The following is a 16,530-nucleotide window of genomic DNA, read 5'->3' as shown; positions in this document are numbered from 1 at the left end:
TTTCTAATGAAGGTAGTGGTAGTAGAGTGAATAATCAGAGTTTATATATACATTCAAAGACATTTCGTTCCAATGCCAGAATTTTAAATCATCCCAAATAATTCTTGTGTTTGATATTCTATGCACATTGAGTGACAGTGCTTCTTGATGCTTGCTTCTTGCTGACATCATTCTTATGCTGCATGATTCACCTGTTATAAGTTCCCTATTTCTCCCGTTCAAGCAACTTTACATTCATCATAAGAAACTTCGTAGATGAGTTCCAGAAACTTGCTGATGAGATTAGGGGGTGGCGTGTACTCCAGGCTTAGATATGCATTCAAGAGCCTCATATCTTGCAAATGTTAGAAATACTCCTGCTAAGCAAGTTCTTGGTGTCATACAAGGTTATTTGCAAATACGAATTTTCCTAAATTTAGAAAACAGTCAATCTAAAACATGTCAAGCGATATCGCTGACGATACACACACATTCAAACTGAACTAAATACAAATAAATATAGCACCAAATGCAGAATCATTGGCATGATGCCATTCTTTCAGTGGAATAAAATCTGTCCTGCATTGTAAATCTGGAATCCTTTATAATCCAGACTACTAAATACTTATGAGGGTTGTGACGTAAAATATGCATGTATTTATACCTCGTTTTTTTACTTTAAGACCCGATAATGCTTAAACAGCAGTGAAAGAACTGAGATCACAGTACCTAATACTTTATATTGCTCCAGAAATCCCTTTCTCTGCCGATCGCAGCATTCGACACTAACAAGAAGGCACATAACACTTAGGTTGGTGCTACTCACTTTGATTGTTTGGGAACGAAACCCATAATGTACATGTTATGGCCCTACGTGTCATTATGTTTGAACAACAAAAAGATAGGGGGTTTGCATTTTGCAAAACTGCATGGAGGTTTTTACTGTGTGCAATTAAAATTAGGAACCATCCCAGCTCATACTAAATGCATTCTCCAAAGCTTTAGGTTATACAGGTGCACTACTTTACACAGAACACACTCTTTTCCCTCGTCACGGCCCACACTCTTAGGCAGAGTTACACCCTTTGAAGTGCCCCTTCTTCCGCACAACGATAATTGTCATCTGCCTTTATGCATTTCCTTTCTTTAACGCTGCGAGCCCTGTGATTTCCAGTAACGAACGGCATGCGCGTTATCAGCATGATAGCATTCCCGACAGCAAAGTAGCGGGCGTGGCGTTTTCAAGAAAGGAAACGCATCAAGGCAGATAACGATTATTGTTGTGTGGCAGAAGGGACACTCCAAAGGGTGTAACTTTGCCTAAGAGTGCAGGTGGTGATCCAGATTCTTCAAAGGTGTTTCATTGTATGGGATGGCACATCGCGCTTAACTTATTTGCAGAATATTGCATTCCAATTGTGTCATATGAGATAAATCCATTAGCGAGCTTTAGCTTGCCCTAAATTTATTACAGCTGTGTACTGGTAAACTGGCCGCAGCTTGCAGTGCCTCTGGGAGAACAATTGTAACTGCCATATTATATGTAACTGCTAGTGCACAGGCATCGGCAGCAGCAATGGTTAGGGTACACTTGTTTCTTCTATTCTAGGGTATGCATCCTCCACCAGAAAGTAGTTTTTTTCGTCTTCCTCTTCTACCATATTGGAATGTGAAATGGAGTGCAATTTGTAGGGTATACTCTTGCACAAACTTCATGAGCATTTATTCTTGTCTGTGCCACAGATCATTGTTGCTACCACTGTAAAAGCAGGGTGCCTGTTTACAGCACCCGTAGGGAACAATCTGTGAATCTTTAACGAAGAGTAAGGATAATGAATAATCGAATAATTTTTAGTAATTTTCGACAAATTTAGCACTCTTTGCTTTCCACTACGGTGTTTTTCAACCTCTAATGTTGGCACAAGGTTTGACTGCAGGATGTCATTTTGTGTGAAAGAGTGCACTTGTGCGCATGACACCTCATCGTAAAGATTCTGCTGCACAGAATGTCATTAGCTTTCGTATGCATTGGTCACTATCTCACAAACCGGTTGCTCCTTTGTTAGTTGGAATGTAGCAATTATGTAAAGCACATTTGATGTTCTAACAAAAAGCATTGTGCCCTCTTATCCCCTAATTCTCCTCACTTGATGCCTAGTCTTGTAATAGCATGGTTGACACCATGAGAGTCAGTGTGGTGAATAATTGTCTTGTGGGGTAGGGGGTGTACGTTAACTTAAGCAACTTTTCCAGACGACTTGGATCAGTATTGTGGAATGCTAGATTTTTTTTTTCAATCACTGTTACCAAGTTTCACTTTGGTTGTGGCAACAAGTATAATGTAGCTCGCTTGCATTCCTGCCAACACATATAATGTGCAGGCATCTGTGTTGAAAAAAAGACCAGCTAATGGTTTGCCAAGAGCTAAGGTCCATTTAGACCACTAAATTTTGAACTTACACCGGTGGAAATAACTGGTGAATGAAAGCACGCCCAGAACTGGCCATAATATTTTCTTCTATATAACACTGCTGAAACTTTGAACTGAATTTGAACTGGCTTGTTTAAAAAATGACCCGTTTCCTTGTTCAAGTAAGACAAAGGTTCCACAGGAAGACAGAAACTTGAAGCTGTCAACAGCAGCATGAATATAAACAGCGCTCGACGTTTTGCAATCTTGCACCTGGTTATATTATCCATCCCATTTTTTTCCACAGACTGTTCTTTACTGTTTTATGGTCATACCCAGTTTAATTTTATTATCCCTATTTTTTAATATTTGGTTAATATATCTTTTCTTCATCGGCTTTCAACCAAATATATATTCATAATGCGCCTTCATTTACCACTTGCAGTGATCTTAACCAGATGCATCTTGATACAAAATTTATTTTCCTTAATTCTTCGTTTTCCTTTTCCAAAAGTGCAAACTGTTTATCTTGATACCTATTTTGTCTTCTGGGAAGATTAGGTCTACTGGATTAATGACTGCTTACATGGGTACATCGTTTTCTGTTTTGGTCACCCCTACTCTTGGCAAGTACTGACAGCATCGCTCATACCCGCTCCATCACAATCACCACTGCTAAGCACACCCTTCCTGCCTTTATTTTAACACTTTGGCTTCTCTTGACCTATTATAGGCACCAGTTACTTCTCCCCCAATGAGGCTAGAGGCCAGTGAGATATGCAAAATCCAAAACAACACAGCCAAGGAAAACATTTGCTACCCTAATGACAACCACCTATGTCGAAATGTTGGCTACAGCAACATCCCTTGTTCCAACAATGTTGATCTACTTACATGTTTTTCTAACACCGAAGTTACTGCTTTGTCGTGTTCTGTGATTATACTTTTTTGCCGCTTTCTTTAGGATGGATATTCACGAATACTATTAGTTTCTCCGAACAGCAGCAAGTTTGTCCTTGCAAGCGTTTGGAGTCAAGAACAACTTTCACCAGGAAGAAGTGCGAGACGAGTGATTGAAGAAAATAAAGTTGCTTCTGTGATCTAAGAACTTGAGGAATGAAATGTTGCACCTTTTTGTATATATGCTATGCAGTGCATTCATATCACAAAGTGCAAAGTGTTTTATCTCTGCAGCCATGTTAGTGTGTTGGCAAGACAATTTTCTCAATGGTGACCTGCTGCTTTGACTATGAGCTGCCTTCATGACATTTGCATTAAAGATGTACTATCGTGGACAAAAGTACCCTGGAAGTGCGAGTGATGACCAAATTGCATTTCTGCTCAAGACCGCTGAAAACAGTGGGTCACGAATGCACATTCTGAACGCAGATGGTGGCACGGCTGATCCCAGCAAATAGCACTCCAATAAAATTCGGTCGACTCTCGCACGTCCTGGGCAATTTTGTCCCCGATGGCACATTCTTCGAATAATGGATATGCTCTGCAAGATGAAATACGGGAAGCACCTGTACTTTAACGGATATAGTACAGATTTAGCATACGGAGTCTTTCGTTTTCTGAATACGGCAAGCACCTGTATTTTAACGGTTATAGTACAGATTCAGCATACAGTGTGTTCCGTTTTCTGAATACGAGAAGCACCGTACTTTAATGGTCATAGTACAGATTCAGAATACAGAGTCTTCCGTTTTCTAGATACAGAAGCACTCGTATCTTGTATTACGGTCTCTCTTTTACAGTTGTCCGTTCTGCGGAAATGACCGTTCTTAATTTACGGAAGAGTGTTCGGTCACAAATTACCAGCAAATTTTCTGTAAAGTAAGGAAATTTTTTTTTACAGTGTATGGTAGCTACGCGGCCGCGCGCGGCGCAGCAAGGAAGAGCGTGGTTGTGCGGCTAGTATGCTTCGCATAAAATGTATTGGCCAAAATGCTTAGAAGTGCGGTCAAATGCTGTAAAGAAGTGCTGTCAAGCATTAAAAAGTATTCCGCCGTTACACCAGCTCCGTTTTGGACGGTGATGGTGCCGTTTTCTTCAATGCAGGCCTTCCCAACAATAAAGAGATTCTTAGCAATCGCATAAAACACTTATTCAACATTGACAGAAAACGCGTCGCCTATCATTTGCTCATCTCGAAAATATTCTTCTACCTCATGCGAGTGGCTCGTCACAAACGAATTATCTACCCTTTAGCTAATTAATACTTCTTACATGAAGTTACTGAGTACGCCAATAGCACTACTGAGCACTACCAATAGTCCTAAGTGCCACATTAGGGTTGTCCGTTTTAGAAGTAAGAAACACATTTAGCTCATAACCTTTCGCATTACTTATATTCCCAGCAAGCCTATCCAGTTTTAGTTTTTACATATCCTTGTAACCTTACATTGTATTCACAAATCGAGGGACAATGAAGTGCAGCGGTACTGAATACGACTATAAGGACAATAAGATCGGCAGTGGTTCTATGTATTAGCAAGGTGACCCACAACTTCGAAAAGGTTGCATGGTGGTATGGCCAATTGCAACATTTAGCCTATGCGAAGTTCCTTTCTCCTCTGTTATTAACCTTCAGTCTGGTGCATGGCAGCTTAGTAACAGTCAAAGAACAACGACAAAAAATGCGACTATTTCGCATTTTTACAGAAATCACCAAAATTGTTGGGAGAAGGGATACAAGGCAACCTTTTGCCAGTTTAACGGGATGTCAGCTCCTTTTATAAGCAGTCAAAATAGGTACAGCACGTGAAAATCGAAGTAGACAAAACGAAACAGTAAAAACACGAAATATATTACAACGCAAGTGAAAGAAATAAAAAATCAACAGATTAAGATTGCCACATTCTTTTGTACACTATATAATTACAATACGAAAGTAGCGCTTACTCTGCATATTTAACAATACGGAAAGAATGCATAGTAGTCACAAACAGAACTTTAATATAGGGACATTATTGTAAATAAAAAAAAAACTCTGGCAACACAATAATAACACAGATATGCACATTCCGATACAACGAGATGTCGAAATTCAGCAAAATAAACTTTGTAGATCTGACTTGAACGCAATATCTCGAAGTGTTTCTAACCATAAACTGCTGCAATATATGCAGTTTTGGAATCCGTCTTTGTAAACTATTACGATAATATTGCCCCTGCAAATGAAACAAATTAGGTATCTATATTCCGAAAAACGCCTCAACTGTTTGATGACAAAGTGATAAAACAGGTGATTTTTATCTGATAAATACTTCTTCTACTCACAAAACAAGATAAGCTTATTGTCGTGTTTTGGCAATGACAAATTATTGTGCGTGGCGCCGAGGTCATGTATCGGTGCATGGTAAGAAAGATTCACAATGCGCCGAACTGGTCTGTTTCAGTAAAAATATTTTATTGATATTTTGAATTGCTGTTGGGGATCAAACCCACTCGTGTTGCCAAAGCCAAAGTCGTAGACTGCGAAAAGGCATTAGATTGCCTTTTATATGATACCTTACGGTCCTACCATACTTCATTGCATATTTAAGCGCGCGATGCCCACGCCGCGTTGTAAGCTGAGCCCGCACTCGATCTGGTTTGCGAGTAAGCAGCAATCGCGCGATCTGCATATTGGCCACGATTTGGGCGTAGGCATTGTGAAACGCAACATGGGCGTGCATTTACGATGGGCCAGCAGAAAGAGACTTTGTGGCCTAAAACATCACAGAAAACGCAAACCCATTGGGTTTATACCAAATGTGCGTGTCATGCGTCGTGTAAGCTTAGCTCAGTTACATGGTGGTACATAGTTTTGTGGTATGTTCTTCACTTATCGCCTACTGATCTGCGAAATTGTGACCTGCGTATTTTCGCGGACAACTTCGAGTAGGTTTAGGCAGTGATGTAGCTACTTATGTGCTCTAATAATGCGATGGAAATGCAGGGACGGACGTCTTAGCACTGCAACAGAGACCGCAACAGCGCGTGAACGCCTACGGCACCGTACACCGAAGGAAGATTCCCTGGCCTGCAAAGCCTGCATGCCAAATACTCGTGCACAAGTCCTGCAGCAGTGCTACTCTTATGTAGAATGCACTTGTGCGCTGGTGTGCGCATAAGGAAGCAAGACGTGTACCGAATAGCACGGTGGAGAAGCTGGCGCTGGTACAAGCGGGTTAGCAAGCTTGTAAAGCGGCAGCTTTGCCAACCAATCAGGCACTTGCTCTGGAAGTGCTTCAAGTACACAGCTCTCCGGTCCTAGCTGACCCCATCGATATCTTGCAATTCCCCCAGCCAGTTACCCTTAATAGGCCGATGAGCTATTCATAATTTATTATTCTTTACGTGTTTTATCATATTTTTATGGAAATGTGCAGGGTCTGCGGCTTCCTGGTCTTGCGAGCAGAACGACTCGTATAATGGTGCTGTTTCATTGCATTCAGTCTTCTTCGGTGTTTTATTTTATTTCATTTTAGTTTGCTCTGGGACGACAAGCATCCGTTGCCATCTAAGTGCGTATACCTATGCCATAATATCATGCTATATAAAACATCTATAATGAAAGAACTCCGAATGCGTTGCGTGACGATTCCGTTTTAAAACGTGCAACAATGGCAGCCCTGTTTCGTGTGCATGCATGTATACTTACGCCGCACGGGCACCTTAATGATGGGACAGGGCTTGAAGTGCTTGACGCAGCTGTCGCCCCTGCTCAGGCCATAGATGCAGCACTCGTCCGGCAGGCAGTCCTCGTGGGATGAGCATGCTCGGAAGGTGCCCTGGTACACCTGCGAGCCGACGAGCACAAGGCCACGAAGTGTTGCGAGTAGAGGCGATGGGCGAATATCAACTTTTATTTTCGGAATACCAATAGAATACGGTAGAATACCAATAGAATAGGTATGGAATATCAAATTAAATATCGGTTACCAAACGCGCACGCAAATATTTGCGGCAGTGATATTTATTAATGCATAATTAGATACTGTACCTGTTGTGGCCAGGGCACAAAAGGGAGCTAACTATCAGGGACAAACGATCAATTTTCAAAGGCAAAGTCAGTGATTGTCACAGATGAACTGCTTAAATGGCCGCACAAGAACTTTACAGCGTGGCTGAACACAAATTTTTACTAGAAATAATGGTTGCTTTCTTACAAGCTTTCAAAACATTTAATAAGTGGTTGCTGAGAAAAACCCGGCGTTTAAAAAGGCCGCAGAAATTCTAAGAATTGTCTTCTAGTGTGTAAGCAGTCTGTGGCTCTTCTGTTACTTCGCTTTTGCTTAATTGCTTTTCCTAGTTTATGCACGTCTACCCATTCCTTTCCCGGTGCGAAAGAACGTTTACGTATTAGCCGGCCATTCTCAGAATGTTGTAGATTTTTTGTTGCTTATCATTTCTAACCTGCTTACACCATATTATAACGTTCAAAACACAGTTACATTCTATACAGTCGCGGAATTACAAACTTCTTGTATTGCTGCGTTCTGTAGAATTTCATTTTTGTGAATCAGACAACCTGGATTTCTTCTGTGGAGGCTGAGAATGTGCTTCTCCTTCGCTTTGAACGTAGTATTATAAAGTATTATAGTAGTATAATAGTAGAATACCTTGGTATTATAGTAGAATATATGCGAGAATAATAATTATTAAGAAGAATTTCAGGATGCAGTTCTTTTTGTCTCGTGAAAAAAGATGCAGAAGGCTTTACAAACGTTACTGTGGCTGTAACTCCGTGCGGTAGCCCAAAGGAAAGAATTACTGGAAGAGTGAAATTCAAACGAAGGTTTAGGTAGGGTTCTTATAAAAAACCTTTCCGTTGAACAATGAAACGATGGTATGTGAAAAAGGGCTGTTGAAGAGATTGACTCTAATCGCATTGAGGGAACAAAGGCGACATAGCCGGACCATACCTGTGGAGATGAAAGTTCAGTGCGAGGACTCGGGACCATATTCGCGTAATCGCTACTTCAATTTTTCTAGTGGTGCATCGCTTATTGTTCCAAGGAAAATTGAGATGTGGAATTCTGATGCTGACAACGATGATTCCGGGAAATTATTTCCTGTAGTGTATTTTTTGAATCGCGCCGCAGTGATGAATGCTGACGCAGGTAAAACTGGCATTATAGAACCGTCGTGGGATGCTACTGTAAGTGCATCTGCATATTCGTTTAAGGCTAGAGTTTGTGGCCTGGCACCCACACTAAATGAAACGAGACGTAGATGTCTTGGGGGTAGAGAATTGACAGTTTCTAACGAATCTGGCTATTTGGACGTGGTTAGTGGAGAACAGACAGACAGCAAATCGGCTAAAATTACGCCTTATGACAGAGATAATGGCAATTCACGTGAAGCTAAAGGAATTGCCAATAATTTTGCCTAGAAGATAGGCGTGGACTCAGATAGCCGAATGGAAAAGTGCCAATTTCGATATGACGATACAATGCCCACACCTGCCTTCTCGTCATAGGCAGATGCATCGGTTGCTGTCACGGTCTCTGTATGCAGGTGTGTAACGTGGTCATCCAAAATACCACTTAGACATTGATATGGCAAATGTTTAGTATTGCTTGAAAAAAATCCCCATGTTTATGTTTAACGACTGGAACAGCAGAATTCAGTAAGACCACCTCACATAATTGAACATTCAATGGGTCCAATAGATTTTGTGCGAAAACAACGTGAAGATAACGCGAGCGATAGCATGGATGTTTAAAAAATGAAGCTGATTGAATAATGAATGCATAATATAACCGCGCAACCGACAACGGACGGAGAAGGGAAACACACTGGTTACTTGCGCGGAGACACTACGCATTCCAATATCGACCACCAAATAGCCCGCCTTTCTCCGTTCAATAATGAAAACGCATTGTGACCTCCTCTGTGGAGATGCATATATATATTTAGGAAGGCTTCTGCTGTTAGGATGCGAAACCTCACCAGAAGGCAGGCGCGCTTCTTGACATAAGATATCGTTAGAGGCAAATTTAAGAAGCCCAAGACGTAAACGTAATGCTTCTCGTTCTAATAGAACAAGAGGCCGAATTTTGTATGCAGGTCCGCCAGAAAACAAAACGCACCCGAACTTTGTTATCGGGCGAACATACATGCAGTAGATCATAGTGAGGACATGCCGACGCAATCTTGATCGACTGCTGCCAAGTTTGCGCAACCATCTTACTGCGAGTACTCCGTATGAGGTTATATGCTCCATGTGCGGACTCAAATTAGGCTTTTCGGCGTACATTACACCTAAATATTTCAGTGAAATCCCCTGTGGGACACCCTCTGGTAGATAAATAATCAAAATTTGCACAGGAACGCCATGAGGAAAAACTGGCACGGTGCTTTTTCTGACATTGATATGGTAATGTCACCAAGCCACAATTTCAGGCTACTCATATGGGGCCGTAGAGCTTGGTACATTGCATGTATATCTACTGACGCAGCAAAATAATGCGATGTCGACACAGGCGCACACATGTACATCGTGCTGCAAAGACACAGTACTCAGTAAAACATTGCATAGAAATGCCGATGGGAGTGATCGTTGGGCTGACCTCTTGAATGTTTATACGTTAATGAAGACAATCCGCTTTGAGAGCAGTAAAATTTTCTTCAGTTTAAAAATTCATAAGCACACGGGACAAAATAATTTGGAAGACCTGCCATCTGAGGCGCGTCTATTAGTCCTACATGTTCTACACGGTCGTACGCTTTAGCGATATCCAAAGTGACGAAGGCAGCAAATTTTTCCTGACATCGATGAAGTTTAATATGACTTTCTAGGTCGACATGGGCACGCTAAATCAAGCACCCATGTCTGAAGCCAATTTGGCATGCGCTCAAAATCACGTTCTCTATCAGCCAATCATATATGCGGTCTTGTAAGGTTATTTCGATGAGCTTGACTCGGTTAGATGTAAGAGATATTGGCCTAAGTTACCTAAGTGGTAACTAGCACTTTGATCTATTAATAATGGAATTGATTTTGCAAATCTAGTCCGGAGGGATCCACAAATCTTCAATTCAATGGTTTATCATGGTAAGTAATGCGTGAGGAGATATAATAAATAAGGCTTTTATTATTGCCGTAGTGATTGCCGTAATGATGCCTGAATTGGGCAGCTGGCTTATTACATTTGTGAGCTCCGAAAACACAACTTGTTCGCACTTCACAATTGTAACTTCACCATGAATAGGCGACGTAGCGCGATAGGGCAAAATCGACTTAAAGCCACTTTCCAGACCTTTAGCAATATCTTCCAGTGATTTAGCCAATTTACAGGGTGTTGGAACCAGAGAGTCGACGTTTAATTGTGCCGCAATGACCTTCTTCTTTTGCAAAAATCGAAAGCATGCTCTTCTGTTGGTAACCTTTGGAAGAAAGTCGAAGGACTTCAATCAAGGAGTGCATGACGCCTACGTAAATATTGTGCAAGGTATCTACAGAGATTCCACAGCCACCTTTATTCTCCACAATAAAAGTAGAAAGATACCTTTAAAGAAAGGGGTGAGACAAGGAGACACAATTTCTCCAGTGATATTCACTGCGTGTGTCGAAGAACTATTCAAACTATTAAATGGGAAGGCTTTGCAGTAAGCGTCAACATCGAATATCTCAGCAAACTTCGATTTGCAGATGACATTGTCCGTTTCAGCAACAATGGGGACAAGTTACAAGTGATTGAGGACCTTACCAGAGAGAGTGCAAGAGTGGGGTTGTAGATGCATATGCAGAAGAGAAAGATAATCATCAATAGCTGGGCAAGGAGGCAAGAGTTCAGGATTGCCAGTCAGCGTCTAGAGTGTGTGGAGGAGTACGTCTACCTAGGTCAATTACTCACAGGGGACCCTGATCACGAGAAAGAAATTTACAAAACAATAAAAACTGGTCGGAGCGCATTCGGCAGACATTGTCAGAAACTGACTGGAAACTTACCATTATCACCAAAAAGAAAGGTGTACGATCAGTTCATTCTACTGGTGCTGAGATATGGGGCAGGAACTTGGAGACTGACGAAGCTCAAAAACAAGTAAAGGAATGCGTAAAGAGCGAAGGAATGAAGAATGTGTTGGCCTCACGTTAAGAGACAGGAAGATTGCGGTGTGGATGCGAGAGCAAAGAGGGGCAACCGATATTCTAATTGAGAGAGAGAGATAGAAATAATTTATTTGAAAGAAGATAGAGAGGTGTGCCTGAGCTAACGCGCTCTAGCCTGCTACGCTACACAGGGAAGGGGGAACAGGAATGTAAAGATGGGATGAGGGACGATGATGACGACATAGACAGAGGGACGCACAACGCTGTAAGCAAATTCAACGTACTGATGATAAAGCTTCAGAAATCTCATCCACGAAGCCATTATCGGCTACTGTATCTTGTCTGTAATCCCTAGTTCAAGTGAACCAAGAGATGAAGGCGTTAACACGAAGCCAGTGGGTGGGCCTCCCCTGCTTGAGCAGCACAGGCGCCATACAAAAGTTTCACAGCATCTAAAGAGCTGCGATAAGCGGCTCCAGTACGGTGAGCACCTGCAAGGAATTTTAGGCTGCCGGATTCTGGAGACCACGAAGAATCACGCGCATTGACTCTACAAGTTGCTTCTGCATTTCCTGAACGCTTTCCTTCTGATTGTGTCCATCTCCTTGCTTGCCTGTAGTGTCGCCGGTTTCCTTGGCCCTGTCATTTTTGGCTTCATGGCGCAGAGGACCACTAGGGCCCGCTGTCATGACCATGGATCTAAAGAGCAGCAAAGCCCATTTCGTGTCTCTATCAGCCGGTGGAGGCGAATATTCACCGCGTGCTCTCATCGACCTTGAATTAGCAGAAAGAAATGGAGCTGGGCAGGTCATGTAATGCGTAGGTTAGATAACCGGTGGTCTATTAGGGTTACAAAAGAATGAATGTCAAGAGAAGGCACCGCAGTCGAGGACGGCAGAAGACTAGGTGGTGTGATGTAATTAAGAAATTCGATGGCGCTAGCAGGAATCAGTTGGCGCAGGACAGGGGTAATTGGAGATCGCCGGGAGAGGTCTTCGTCCTGCAATGGACGTAAAATAAGCTGCTGCTGATGACGATTAAATATAGTTACGATATTTGTCGTTACCATATTGCCCATATTGTCGTTGCCATAAACTACCACGTTGCCATAAACTAACAATTGTTATGTCAACAATTTGGAGTGTGTAACTCTATTTGTCCTGGCAGGTTGAGAGAGCGAGAGAGAGAAAACATTTCTTGTTGATCAGGTAGGGCGACTTCCCCGTAAGATGTGCTCGCGTCACTCCGCGTGCCCGCTGGATCAGCCATCGCTGCTCTTGCGGGTCTAAGCTGGTCAGCGCAGTCTCTCAAGAGGAAGGTGAAGGAACAGGGGAGTAGCCTGGATGGTGTGGGCATTCCCAGGTGCAGTGCTTTGCTCCACAGTAGGGACCGTATGAGGCATATTGTGTGCGGTCGAAGAGGAGAAGGTAAAAGAGACAACGGGAATAAGTTAGCTTATAGCTGTCGTCATTCCAGGGCATCTTCTCGGGTAATGGAATGGTGTGGTGGGGGGAGCGTCTTTTACTATCTCTGCAATGTTGTAGAGATTCAGCGTAGTTCAATGGTTCGGCTAAAACTTCAAACATTCTACCTGCCCCGATGAAAAAAGTTCCGTTCTCTTCGTCGAATACCACTTTCTTCCCACAATGTTACCTTCATGCTTATTTATTTATTTCATACATACTGCTAGCCTCCATTTGGAGGCTGCTGCAGGAAATGGGAAAATACATTGCATCAACTTGTGGTAATCAACTTGTGGTAATCTTTCTATATGTTCGTTGTGAAAAAAATCGTTTTTCTAGAAACTTTGTGGGTGCCAGTATATATAAGCGCATATGCATGAATGTATAAAACTCAACTTTGGGGTGGCCAGCGCAAGCCGGACGAAAGACAAAAGGAAGTACACGATATGAGCGCTACGAGTACTTCCTTTTGTCTTTTATGCGGGTTGCGTTGCCCAAACCTAGGAACGTGTTCAAACACTAATTCTCCCAGCTTGCCGTGCATAAGACTGTCCGATGACGAAAGGAGGGGTAACAAGTGCCGCGCCAAGCCGCACACGTCTTCTCATTAAAAATAGTAGGAAGAAGCACTTGTAGATATTAGTGGGTAGGCTGACCCTACAAGGGGCCGTCTAGAGCGAATAAAGAAAAGTAGTTGGAAAATATCCAATTTTTATTGAACAGTATAATTGAACATGGAATGGAAAAGTACCCCGCACCTCCATCAAATTGTTGCAGGAAGAAGGCAGGCCCATGAGTGTAAAATATAGTATATTTACAACTGATGTATATGGCGTTCAGGCAACTGCGAGACTTCGTCTCCCTCTAGTCTAAATCACCTTCTTCCTTCCCTTCACCGTAACAATATATACAAGAAAAGGCTATATATGGGAAATTGGCTATATATGACTATATAAGGGTATAGTCTTGAATTATTTAATTTATTTTTACCTTGAGGCGCATAAATACACTACTGAGGGGAGGGACGATAAGAATTGGAAAATATCAAAATTTTGTTGAGCAGTAAAATATATACAGGAGAAGGCTATATATGGCTATATATGGGTACAGTCTTGAATTATTTATTTTTATTTTTACCTTGAGGCGCATAAGTCCACTACTGAGGGGAGGAACGATAAGAGATGCATGTATAAAATGAGACAGGCAGATTTTAAATTTGGATGTTAACATTGAATTACAACAATAAGTTGCAAGAAAACAAACAAAGTCTACTAAAGATGCATGCAAAGTAAAAAAGAAAACAAACGCCCGTAAACTTAGAAAACGGCAATGCATAATGGTTACTAACCAGGACATTGAAGAAGAGTGGATAGTCTAGTTAATAGTTAAAACATGTAATCATTTTCCCTACAAAGCCCAACGCAGAGACAAATTGTTCGAATGCTGAACTTGATACATTGTAACTGTGACTTCAGCACTGTGAACATCACGCAAAGCCCATGGTAGTGTCCTTCATGCAGTGCAGAGAGTAAATGATTCAGCAAATAAATTACTAATAAATAAATATGTACCATACTAATTACTATTTAATATCCATTTTTTTCGTTTTTTTTCTTTTTCTATAATGTACACTGCGTGGCTAAAATAAGCAGGCTGTTTTATCTGCTTCCTATGTAGAATTTCCTATGTAGAATTCCTATGTAGTGTTCTGGCCTTGTGGGACTACTTAAGTGAAATGAAAGACCTGGACGAAGAGAGAACGCCATGTTGGTGAGAGCCAAGCCTTCGGCCTTCGCATGATTTGTGCGATTCCCTGCCATTTGAGCTACGGCGACATAACAATTGAGCAACGCAAGTTCCACGCCAAGAGAAGCTTCTGGATTGGGCTCCTACAGCGATCAAGTTCCGCTTTAATTTCCGTTCTCTTTTGTCGATAATATGTAGCTTAATACAAATTTAACCCCCATGAGGTGGAAAAATTGTCATCCTATAACTGTAGCGCGAAGCTACAATGTAAAGATACGATGACATCCTGAAAGATAGCCGACGTAAAATCTAGCACAAATCGGGTGAAAAAAGAGACTGGGCTAATTTTCGGCATACAATCAAGAAACGTGGAAAACAACATCGTATTCAAATGTTGTGAAGGTTTGTTTAAATGCGCTTGTTCAGTTTTACTCGAAACCTTCGAAAGAACAGTGGCGACCACTGTTTAATAACATGTCGACGACCTCGTCACATACTTAATCAAGTGTGGTCGGCAGGGAAGCGGAAGGGGATTCTTAGGGATACTTTAGCATTGCTTGCTTATCTCCTCGGGTACCTAGCTTCTGCCAAGGTCACCATTTGCAGCCAAGGAACATGAACTAAAGAAGACAGTTCTTGCCAGTAAGCATTGTTCGTTGTAGTAGTTCCGGTAGTACTCAACTGGCCCTGTTTTGCCGTGGTCACCATTAGTGGTGGTGGCAGCCGCACTCTTTTCCCTCTTGTTCGTAAGACATACTTAAGAATGTTTAAGCGCAGTAACAGAGGGGAACAAGCAAGTGAAGCGTGTGTACGTGTACACTTGGTTGTTCCCATTTTTTACTGCGTTTGAACATTCCTAAGCTCCTCAGACCCAACAAGATCCTTATAGTTGTTAAGTAGAGTTCTTGCTGACACACTGCTTCTTACGATGACGATGACTATGTATAGTGTTTCGTGGCGCAAGGGCCAAGTATTGCGTACAGTTGAGTATTACTGATTAGTATTGAGCTCGATGGATTGATGAATGTGGTTGTATAGATGCAGAAGATCGATCGCTGTACAAGTGCGTAAAACATATACTTGCAATAAAACTATGGCAATGACTACAGTGAGATGAGCTATGTATATGCATGTACGACGTACTAACCTAAAACATTCTATTGATAATAAAGTTCAAGCAGCATTCCTGTCTCACTAGGGCCCTTGATAGCGTGTGTTATCGACGTTACTGGCGCAATAACGGCCTCTATTGAGAGGCCATGCTACTGATCGTTCGGGTGCATAACATCGAGTACATAAACATCTTTAAGAAAATCTAAAGCTAATCTCTCATAAAAGAGAGGTTTTTTGCCGAGAAACATTGTTGTGTGTAATGAAGTATGCTGTTTCTCTGGTGGAGGAAAGGACGTCTTTCTTTGGTCTTCCACTTCGGGACAATCCAGCAAGACGTGGAGAAAGGTGAGCGTCTCGCCACATTTCCTGAAGACTGGAGGATCATCGCTGGTCAATAGATAAGACTGTGTGCCATAGGTGTGGCATATTCGCAGTCGACAGAAAATGACCTCAGTTAGTGGTGGCCAACTTCCTAAACGTTGCTTTATTGGGCGGAGCTTGTTGGAGGGTTTCGCGTCCCACGAGCGTTGCAAATAGCATCTCCTTATTTTTCTTGCGCAGGAACGGTTTCAGGTCTATGGAAGGGACAGCAGTGAAAAAGTTGCCAGCTTTTTATCCTGTAGATGTAGCCATTTTGTAGGCAAGCACGTTGCCTTCAATGCCTCTGTGCCCAGGAACCTAGCATACTGTAACATGTTGTTGACACGCGTAAGCGGGGCATAGAGCCGAGTAAAGCTGAGAAATACGGGACCCATATGTTTCTGCAGGGA

The 16,530-nt window shown here is 42.1% G+C and overlaps 1 protein-coding gene across 1 annotated transcript in view; it reads right to left on the bottom strand.

Annotated features, from left to right (window-relative positions):
* The window catches only part of LOC135897123 (uncharacterized), a 50,160-nt gene that overhangs the window by 19,536 nt on the left and 14,094 nt on the right, over nucleotides 1-16,530 (bottom strand). Inside the window, exon 4 of the mRNA XM_065425691.1 lies at nucleotides 7,041-7,179. Coding sequence (XP_065281763.1) covers nucleotides 7,041-7,179 — 139 coding nt within the window. The remainder of the gene's footprint in view (nucleotides 1-7,040; nucleotides 7,180-16,530) is intronic.

Source organism: Dermacentor albipictus, chromosome 6, assembly GCF_038994185.2.
Source record: "Dermacentor albipictus isolate Rhodes 1998 colony chromosome 6, USDA_Dalb.pri_finalv2, whole genome shotgun sequence".
Lineage (NCBI taxonomy): Eukaryota > Metazoa > Arthropoda > Arachnida > Ixodida > Ixodidae > Dermacentor > Dermacentor albipictus.
This window is presented reverse-complemented; position numbering and strand designations above follow the sequence as displayed.